General features: G+C 39.5%; 1 protein-coding gene across 1 annotated transcript; it reads left to right on the top strand.

Annotated features, from left to right (window-relative positions):
* Positions 1 to 2,367: 2,367 nt before the first annotated feature.
* Positions 2,368 to 10,754, top strand: LOC126949685 (26S proteasome regulatory subunit 4-like). Its single transcript, XM_050782416.1, is given in 3 exon segments — positions 2,368 to 5,255; positions 5,258 to 5,566; positions 5,569 to 10,754. Coding segments are annotated over 3 exon segments (1,314 nt in total). The 5' UTR covers positions 2,368 to 5,065; the 3' UTR covers positions 6,384 to 10,754.
* Positions 10,755 to 11,282: the final 528 nt, after the last annotated feature.

Genomic DNA, 11,282 nt, shown 5'->3' with positions numbered 1-11,282 from the left:
TTCTACTCCTTGGCTAAAGATAAAACTGGGGTGAATCAGAATCTTTCATGAGATATAGATTTAGTTTTTCGACTCCTTCTTGTGTCTTCTCCCCACCTCCACCCCACACTCCTGCATACCCAGTGTTTTGGAAAATGGAAAAATCTTGATTCCTTAAAAGTTAGACCTGAATGGATAGTGGTTAAAAACGAGAAAATTGACAACATTTCAGCAGCATTCTGATTGCATAATGTCTTTGCTTCTCTGAGTTGAACAGTCAACAGAGGTTGAAGACTGAACCATCAAACCAGTGAGGAATAAGGATGCCATCTTTACTATTCAGGTACCAAATCAGAAAGAAATTGATCTAGAAAGCTGACACTCATAAACAACTGATTTGATGTTAATTTACAGCAAAGGGACTGACTAAAGCCCAAGTAAAATGCAAGTAAATTTCGCAGCTCCTGCATTGGTCTTTAAGTGGTTTTCCTCCTATCTTCACGAGGAACCTAATGGGCTTTCCCCTTTTTGCTGCTCATTCAGTAAGATTTGTTCACAATAGTGCTCAGTTATGTCACAGAGGCACGAGTTGCCAATTTTGTGAACATGTTATTTTTACTGTAATATTAGTGTGGGTTGTACTCTAGTGTTCTTCCAAGATTCCTGAGCTTTAGAACATCAGTGATGCCATTGCAAAGCTTGATCTCTTAATCCATTGCATCTGAAACTCCCTGCTGTTTTTGTAAATCAATTATTGAACTCTTTCTCCCTCCTCTTTAGCTAAGAAAAGTGTTTCTGGAAAAAAAAAAAAACTTAAAAAGGTCTCAGTTACTTATTAACTCATTCTTAAGTGCCCTTCCCTTTGGAATGCACCAGTCCACCTCCTGTCTAATAGATGTCATTGTGTGCCCTGCTCTGCTCAGATGCTGGGTATGTGTCAGTGGACAGGAAGAATAAGGAACCCCCTTCTAGAGCTAGAAACTACGAGACAATAAAACAATAAACTTTAAGAAAAATAATACAGTGATGACTAAGCAGGAGTGGGGTGGGATCTGGGCTATGTCAGCCTGGGTGGTTGGAAGAACACTTCGCTGAAGCTTTGAGTTGAGACTAGAAAGAGAGATTGCAGGCATACGAAGATAAGCAGGCAGATTACTGCAGAGAGAGGAGTTTTTCCAGCTCAGCACTATTGACACCTGAGGCCAGATGATAATTTGTTGGAGGGGCTGTACTGTGATTGCAGGATGTTTAGCAGCATTCTTAGTATATACCCAGTAGATGCTGATAGCACCTCCATTCCCCAATCCAGTTGTTACAACCAAATTGTCTCCAGGCCTTGATAAGTATCTCATAAGGGAGGAGGGAAATTGCTTTCAGTTGAGAACCACTGTGGTGGAAGCATCATAAACTGCAGAGGCCTTAACAGTAACAAGCCAAAGAGGTGTATGAAAAGCTAGTATACCTGGAATAAAGTGGCTTAAGGAGAAAGTAGCAGGAAAAAAGATCTGGATGTAGGGAGGAGCCAAATCACATTAAGCCTTGCAGGCTTTGCTAAGGACCTAGGATTTCATTCTAGGTCCAGCTGGAAGACATTGGAGGATTAGGTAAGGTAAATCTTAATACAGTTTGCCTTGCCTCTGGCTGCTATATGGAATGCTGCCAATGCTTCATTTTATAAACTTATTTGGATTAGTGGATTGGCTACTTGAGTTCCACTTATTTTAGTTATTTTGGCAATAATGTTTATTTTAGTTTTATGGATATGGATTTAGACGAGCACTCTCGAGGCTATTTCACGCAAGAGATTATATAATAAATCTGGGTAGGCTTTAAGTCATAGTGTCCTGGCCATGCAAAACTTCCATAGTTATGATTGAAAATCAATACACATTTTAGTTTAATTATTACTATAAATTAAACATAAAAATGGAAAAATAACCTGAGGGTAGTCATTTAACAATTACTGAATCACTATGTATTGTCAAAATAAGAAGACTCTTAATTACTGAGTTAATGCTCATACAATTGGGCTATTTGTTTCTCAGTTTCAGTTTAGTCAGCAAGACTCAAAAGATGTGGAATTTCAAAGTTATGTGCCAGACTGCTGAGTGGATACTTCTCAGGAGGTGTCCTAGGATGGTGAGAGGCCTCTCAAATTCACAAGGAAGGTAGAACAGATTAAGTTAAACTGTGGATTGTGAAGAGTTGCTGTCTATGCCCTTAGGTCCATCCTACTAGGAATGAGGAGGGAGTACCTCTTTCCATGCCAAAGCTGATTGACAGGCAGCCTTGAGAGGATAGCTAGTAGCATGAAGCATTGAGAGGGAGGGGGAGAGAGGGAGAGAGGGAGAGAGGGAGAGACAGAGAAGGAGGAGGAGAAGGAGTAGGAGGAGTGGGAGGAGGAGGAAGGGAGAGAGACAGAAAGAGAGAGAACTGGAATGTCAATACAACCTTCACTATCACCAAAGACCCAAAGACAGCATCTTAAAGAATGGATAAGTTTTCCCCCATGAATTTTCCCAAGATCCAGAGTGGAGGGGGCAAGCTTACTTGGAGTTCTTTGAAACCTTGTCCATTATCATTTTTGGAGTAGTGGTGGGAATTTCAACAGGGAGAGTTCTGTGTGGAATGGATTCAGGAGAAAACAAGAGTCTAGCTTGGGATCGGGTGCCTGATGTGAGAGATGTGAACAGCCCAACTGGATTGGTCCAGTGGAGGTGCAACGGGAGCATCTGAAGGACCAAGACAAGTGCCCGGGAAAAGAAGGTTTAAATATTAGGAAGGCTGAGCAGAACTAGTTAGTTAATAGTTCTCTTAATCAAGAAAAGTTTATCCTCTCCTTGCTTGGCTCAATCCAAGATGGACCAAAAGCCCTGATTTGCAGCAAAGGGAAAGTAAACAGGAAAAGGAAGAGTCCAGCCAGCAGTACTCCCTGAGTTGACCAGGTTCAGTCATCTGACAAAATAGACGACCAGCCTTTCTCATTAGAAAATAGAGACTGTGCATTGCAACTAAGAATACGTTAATTCATTTATAAAGACAGTGGAAGACCAAAACACATTTCCACTTTATGACATCCCACTCATCTTGCTTGCTGAACGTGTCAGTAATAATGCTCTCTGTGACAGATTACTCTCCATTCTAGAGTGATCCCTCAGGATTGAGGGAAACACAGCACTTTTGCTAACTTGGAACATTCTGTGTTCCAGTGGTCAGGTGGGCTCTTAGGATTAAGATTTCCCTTGCATTTTAGAGTATTGATTTATTTATCTATTTAACACATATATATTGAGTGCATAATCTTTGTCAGGCACTGTTTTTAGTAGTCTTGGTTTGAGGTGTTAGTCAAATCACACTATGAATGGAAGCAGATTTCTGGGCTCAAGGGACCCTGTATCAAGGCCATGGGCACTTAGGAAGTACTCTAGTAAATGTGGTGCCAGGAGTTCCATGCTCGAGGTGGCCTTAGTGGGGAATTATGCTAAGCTGATGGGTACCTGGGGGTATGTCCACTTTTCACACAGCTACTCTAATCTTTGAACCTCTCTAAAAATGGAGACTTGTCTATTTCTAACTTAATCTGCAATTTAAAAAAATGAAGAGAGAAGTTTTTTGTTTGCCTAACGCCTTTTTTTTTTTTTTTTTTTTTTTTTAGTTATGTAAAGACTACATTTCTATTGTTCTTTTCCACTGGTTTCCCCCTAGGCTACCTCCTTTCCTAGAAAAGTTAACAATGTTTTGTTGGTATGTTTCGTTACTCTCCAACTTGCTCTTTAGACTGTAAACATCAAAAGGATAGATTTCTGCAATTCACCATCAATTTTGGTTCAATAGAACAGAGTGGGGCCTGAGTTTCTGTCATTTTTCTAAGTTCCCCAGACGGTTTTTTTCAGCTGTACTTGACAATCAATACTATAGAAAGACCAAGCTGTGAGGTGAGGTGTTTGGCATAGAACCAGTCCCAGGTCTATACCTCCAAACTCCTTATCACCACTCTCAGCTAGTAATGTGCACTCTGATAAAGATGTGAGATAGCCATCCTGAGAGAATGTATGTTCTAATAGTGCTGTAAACTTCTGGATCAAGGTTTTTCAACCTCAGCGCTATTGACATTTGAGACCAGATAATTCTTTCTTGGGGGAATTTAGGAGGTGGAGTGTTCTGTGCATTGCAGGATGTTTAGCAGTGTTCCTGCCCAGGGAATTCCAACAGCAACTCCTTCATCTTTAAGTTGTGACAACCAAAAATTTCTCCAGTCATTGCCAAATATTTCCTGTGGAACAAAATCACCACTGGTTGAGAACCATTGTCCCCACTTCTATCCTATTTTCTTTTCCCATTAGGGAGAAGACCAAGAGAGGGACATTTGAAAACACAGGGGTATTAGTCAAGAAATATTCTAGAGGGAAGACATAGACAATAGCAAACATCACAAAAATAATTTGTTGAACTGAGTTCTGCAAAGAAATATGTGGAAATCCTAGCCCCCATGCCTATAGTTAAGATGAGGTCATACTGGATTAGGCTGGGCCCTAAATCCAATGACTGGTGTCCATATACGCATAGGGAAATGGAGACACAGAAATATGGAGATACAGACACACCTAGAGATGATATTGCCAGGTGAAAGTGGAGTGGTGTAGCTGCAAGCTGAGGAATGTCAAGGATTGCTGGCGACACAAGAAGCCAGGAAAGAGCATGGATCAGATTTTCACCATGGGCGCTTCAGAGGAAGTGGAAGTGTAGCCTTGTAAATACCTTGATTTTTGAATTTTCAGCCTCCGGAACTGTGAGAAAATAGATTGCTGTTGTTGTAAGCCACTGTTGTTACAGCAACCCTAGAAACCTAACAGAAGTGGTAAACGAAGCTAAAAAGAAAAGAAAAAAAAAAAAAAAAAAAAAAAAGAAGGATGACCATGGACTGCACTAACTTTGTTTTGAACATACAATCAAACGTAGTTTCAAGAATTTGGAAGTAGACTCTATGAGAAGGAAAACATAAGATAAACTGTGTTCTGTAAGATCATAATAACATGTTCTGGGTGGACGAACTTCCGGCAGCAGAAGCTCAAGTGGCCAAGGCAAGATGGTTCAAAGTCAGAGTGGTGGTCATGGTCCTGGAGGTGGAAAGAAGGATGACAAGGACAAGAAAAAGAAATACGAACCTCCCGTACCAACTAGAGTGGGGAAAAAGAAGGAGAAAACAAAGGGATCATATGCTGCCAGCAAACTGCCACTGGTGACACCTCACACTCAGTGCTGGTTAAAATTATGGAAGTTAGAATTAAAGACTGTCTTCTCAGGGAGGAAGAGTTCATTAGAAATCAGAAACAAATGAAACCATTAGAAGAAAAGCAAGAGGAGGAAAGATCAAAAGTGGATGATCTGAGAGGGACTCCGATGTCAGTAGGAAACTTGGAAGAGATCATCGATGAAAATCATGCCATTGTGTCTACATCTGTGGGCTCAGAACACTATGTCAGCGTTCTTTCACTTGTAGACAAAGATCTGCTGGAACCTGGCTGCTTGGTCCTGCTCAACCACGAGGTGCAAGCTGTGATAGGGGTGCTGATAGATAACACGGATCCCCAGTCACAGTGATGAAGGTGGAAAAAGCCCCCCGGGAGACCTATGCTGATATCGGGGGGTTGGACAACCAAATTCAGGAAATTAAGGAATCTGTGGAACGTCCTCTCACCCATCCTGAGTATTATAAAGAGATGGGTGTAAAGCCTCCTAAGGGGGTCATTCGCTATGGTCCACCTGGCACAGGTAAAACCTTGTTAGCCAAAGCAGTAGCAAACCCAACCTCAGTCAGTTTCTTGAGAGTGGTTGGCTCTCAACTCATTCAGAAGTACCTAGGTGATGGGCCCAAACTTGTACAGGAATTGTTTCGAGTTGCTGAAGAACACGCACCATCCATCATGTTTATTGATGAAATTAATGCCATTGGGACAAAAAGATATGACTCAAATTCTGGTGGTGAGAGAGAAATTCAGCGAACAACATCGGAACTGTTGAACCAGTCAGATGGATTTGATTCTAGGGGAGATGTGAAAGTTATCATGGCCACAAACCAAATAGAAACTTTGGATCCAGCACTTACCAGACCAGGCTGCATTGATGGGAAGATTGAGTTCCCCCTATCTGATGAAAGGAATAAGAAGAGCATCTTTCAGATTCACACAAGCAGGATGATGCTGGCCGATGATGTAACCCTGGACGACTTGATCGTAGCTAGAGATGACCTCTCTGCTGCTGACATCAAGGCAATCTGTACAGAAGCTGCTCTGATGGCCTTAAGAGAACATAGAATGAAAGTGAAAAATGAAGACTTCAAAACATCTAAAGAAAATGTTCTTTATAAGAAACAAGAAGGCACCCCTGAGGGGTTCCATCTCTAGTGAACCACAGCTGCCATCAGGAAAATGGTTGGGAGATTTGTCCAACCCTGAAAGGGATGAGGTTGGGGGAGTTGCCCAGAGGAACCCCTGTTCTCGTTGATTTTTATCAGCAAAAATTCTGTGTCTGTTGGAGTACAATTAGTGTGTAAGTGCCCATTGGGTGGCCTTTGTCTGTTGGTCACTGTGCAGCAGTCTGCTTCCCGATAAAGTGTGCTCTTTCTCAAAAACAAAAATAAACAAACAAAACGTGTTCTATGAATTGCAGGTCAGAACACACTTGATTACAGATAAGTAATAATTTAGGAAGCAGAATATAAGTGCTCAGAACATAGCAATAGGAGTATAGCACCTAACTCTGTATGTTAAAGTTTGTTAAAGTGTTTGTAAACTGTTAAATGCTCTAAAAACAAAAACAAAACAGTGTTATGTGCTTATGCTTTCAATTCTATTTATTACAAAAAAATTAACTAGCATTTATATCTAATTAATTTACTTTGCATCGGGGAATGTTTTAGTCTTTTGTTTCTGAGTCCCAGTCAAGTTTCTTTATGGCAGAAAAAAAACTTAACGTATCTGAATTTTTATGATGAGCATGTACCACCTTTGTATTGGGAAAGAAAAATCATTTCTAATTCAAAAGTAAAAGTTTATGATCTACTAGGGTATACATACTATTTTGATTTATTTATTTTTATAAAGTGCCCCAAACAAATTTTATTCAATAAGGCACTTAATCCTTAAGTTAAGAAGGTAGCAAAAATGAAAGAAAGATAACATGGCATGAAATATAATTTTTTCATATAAAAACTATTTTAAATGTTTTTATTTCAATGATATATTTAAATTTATGAGCATATTGAAAAACGGAAAATATGAACAAGTCCAACTGGCTATACACAGAACATACTGAAGTGAGTGAATATTAGGTGAGGGACACATTTATTTCTAAGATTGTGAAAAGAGGTAGGAAAAATGTATTTTATAAAGCCAGAAACATTTCTACAAATTAACAAAAGCTAAATGAATTTAATTCATACTTTTGTGTTTTCAAAGCCAGAGCTGAAAAGGAAGTAATTACTTTTTAGGTGCATTTTCTACAATTAAAATATGCTCTTACCAGGTTTCTATTGTGAGATTTTCATAGTTACTGTAACTTGGACCAGAGAGAAATGGAAGCAACTATGGTGTCTAATAGAATCATATACTAGTTCAATAATAGTTTGAATCTATTGATCGTCTTTGCACAATCAACACTGTGGCAACTTCTCCCTGAGTTCCTGTAGTGACATTTTGTGGTATTGTTTCTCTTTGTTACACACTCACTATTCCTTCCATATTTTTCCATAAATACAACTACCCTTTCTACTCCTTAAAGCATGTCGGTCATGTGCATACAACCCTTTCCCTTGAATTCCTCCATCCTGATTCAGGACGTTATACTCCTCCCTCGATGTTCCCAGGGTACGACAGTGAAGAATGAAGATGCCTGGCAGAGGCCGTGAGCAGCAGTAGAAACTCGGTCCATTTGTCAAGCATATGTCTTCATGTGGGATCATGTCCTACTGAGGGAAGGAATACCTCTTTCTTCCTTCAAAGAGAATATCCCTTTCATAAGCCACGTGCCTATGAGCAGTATCCCCTGGAGAGTGTACTTTCATTCTTTATTTCTTTTCCTTTTTTAAAATTCAATAGCCCAGGGAAAGTGCTTTTATCTTTCTAATTCACCTAAAGACATTGTATGAGCTGCACTGGCTTTACATACCCCACCTTCACCATTTCAGGTGTTTTTGCTTCCAAATTCAACTCAGTATGCCTTGCTTTTTGCTACTACAATGATTTTTCTAAAATACGTGATACTTGATAAGCAACAGAAGTTTCAGTTTAGATTTTTGTATAAAATGACAATCAAATACTTCAAATAAGGTGTGTAGAAAGGAAATCAGGTAAAAATAGGCACTAGGTCAGTCATTCTTAGTATGTTATCACTTGGCTCCTTCTTTCAGGATCTTCTTGAGTGCTTGTTAAAAGCACACGTTCCTAAGCAGTGCAAGACTTACTGAATGACTGGCTGTGGGAGAGGGTGGCCAGGGAATCTGCATTTGAATGAGCTCTCAATGTCATTCTCTTATACAATAAAATTTGTGAATGAATGCTTTCACAGGAACTTAAATAAATTAGATTGAAATTTGGAAACAAAACAATATAGTCAGTGTCCCAACTTCAGCCTATGTTTTATATCCAACAGTGAGGTTCAGATGTGTTAGTAAACTGAGCAAGTAAGATTACCAGAAGCGCAGAATCTGAAGCGGAGGGCCTGAGGATTTTCTCGAGAAAAAAATTGAGGTTTCGCGTAAAGGGAAAGTGGCATGACAAGCTTGATGCAGAGAAACTATCCACTGTCAGAGGAAGGATCTGAGTAAGTCTATCAATAGGGCTGTGTCCCTAGAAAGAGTAGAGTACCCTGGACAATGAAGAGAGAGAGGGGGGGCTGCAAATAAAAACCAGGAAAAGCTGTCTCACTAATAACTCATAATTGAGACATAGAGACTCAATAAGCACAGCTTTAGCACCCTGCTTTATCAATTGGTATCTAATTATCCAATCAAAAAGCACTCTAAATATTTCAGAGGGATTTAATAAAGTTAAATGTTTCTAAATTGTTAGAAGGCGAAGCCATAGGGAAAAGAAATGCAGGTAAATGCAAGAAGCTGCTAAAACTGCTCAGGCTGAGAAGAAAGAGAGGAAAGTGGCAGTGCCCCAAACCATAAGAGCTAAAACACCACGGCAACTGGAACTTTCACTGCAAGCACTGAGTGAGAATCCAGGAGCCTGCAGTCCCTCGGTGGCTGCTTAAATCAGTGATGATATCACAGATGCTGCCAGTGCCAAAGTAGAAAAAAATAATCTATCTCTTCCTGGCTTCTAATCAGCTGCTAAGGCTGCCCATTGGCAGAATTAAATCAAACCCTGTGAGCAAAAGGGTCCAGGAAAATAGTCTGGAAGTTTCCAGCCCTTGACAGAATAGAGGGTAAAATGAAAAAGGCATATGTGAGGCTGAGAGCCAAGAGGAAACTAACAGGTTCACCCAAGAACAGATTATAATAGGAAGGGCAGGTAAAACAATTCTACTCCATTTACCCCTTAGGCTACTACAAAGTTTGGATAGCTGGCAGTTCCTAGACATAGGTCAGCTGGCTTTAAACTATGCTGCCCTTAGAATCACCTGAGATCTTTAATAAAGTGGCCATGCCTGGTTTTTACCCCCTAGATAGTCTGATTTAGTTAATAATGAGTGCATCCTGGGCATCAAGAGATGCGATACTTCTGCAGGTGATTCTAATTTCCAAGACACTTGGCGCAGGTGCCATGGACTACAGTGGAAGCTATGGCACTTCGTGAGCAGAACACAGCAGCAGTAGCACTGAGACTATTTAAAAAAATGTGAAATGTTCCCTTGAGACTCTCAGAAACTTTTCAGGGGACTGTGGTACAAGGAGGATGAGGAACCTCAGCAGATTCAATAACCCTTGAAATACAGATTGTACCAATATATGAAAACTCAAATTCGTAATCCAAATAGGTTACATGGCTATTCCTACCACCTTCGACTTCTTGATAACACAAACATTCAAGACAGGGTTTTTTAATGTAAGGATTAGTCTCATACGTTTACAATGGGATTAGTATTATATTAAGTGGATTTACACAGTATCTTCAGAAAAGTATTTGTTGTACCTTTGATGAGCAATCTAAACGAAAGCAAAACAAAGAACAGTGCAGAATGAAGTAGAATAAGCACTGAAATTTGAGAAAGACCAAAGAACTGAGTTACAGTCTCTGATTTGCCTTTATCTGATTGTGTGTTTCAGAAAAGTAAGAGATTGAACTCTCTGGGCCTCTAAAATAGTCAATAGATGATACATAAGCACCCTTCTAGCACAAGGATTTGGACTAGTTTTGCCATTTATATTATTTCTTTATCATATGATACTTTGAGTACTTTTTGTACTTTTCACTTATCCTTCTAAAGTCCTTTTTGGGAAGACATTGGCCATTTATATGGGAAAGCCCTGAAGCTAGAGTAGTTTCTCTTTTGAATTGGTTGATCTGAAATTACAAAGTGAATGCATGACTTAGCTACAGGGAATCTTTCCCTACTGTACACGTTCTCTGGGTCAAGAGAAAAAAGGAAGGAAAGAGAGAGCCGTATTGTATAATACAAAGAACTCATGCTCTACATTCATGCATTCAAACACTTGGTCTCTTCAGACATCAGGATGTGTGTGTGTGTGTGTGTGTGTTTGTACATATACACACACACACACACAGAGATATATATATGTGTGTGTGTGTGTGTGTGTGTTTGTATACACTGACCCTCAGTTTTAGGTATATTTATAAGTATGTTTTAGTACAATATTATTAAATATAAGTATATATTTCTAATAGCTATAATTATTTCTTAAGAGTAAACAGAAAAATAAACGCATTTTATCCTTTTTCATGTTAGAGAGTTTGAGTAATGAATCAGGTTCTTTTTGTATTTCTTATTCCTTACTTCCATTAAGTGAAAAGTCTTAAGTTACAATTAGAGATCACTGGGAAAGGCAGCCAAAATATGGCGGCTCTGTCAGACAGCTCTGGAGAATTGAATTGAAATGAACTCAACCCCCTTCAGGGCTCCCACCTGGATGACAAGTAGGTAGGTATGTTTCAATAAATAGCTGCTAAATTAACTAGTTCAGCTGAAAGGGAAATATCAAATGAATTCCCAATCCACTCTATGGGTGGATTCAGCACTCAACAGGATTTCTCATGCTCTATAATATCATTGGGTGTGATTTTAACATAAGCCCAATAATTTATCATCTGTTTGTTTCTTTAGTGAATGGAAAAAGC

This window comes from Macaca thibetana, chromosome 3 (genome assembly GCF_024542745.1).
Source record: "Macaca thibetana thibetana isolate TM-01 chromosome 3, ASM2454274v1, whole genome shotgun sequence".
Taxonomy (NCBI): domain Eukaryota; kingdom Metazoa; phylum Chordata; class Mammalia; order Primates; family Cercopithecidae; genus Macaca; species Macaca thibetana.
The sequence above is the reverse complement of the archived record's forward strand: the minus strand, read 5'-3'. Positions and strand labels throughout refer to the sequence as shown.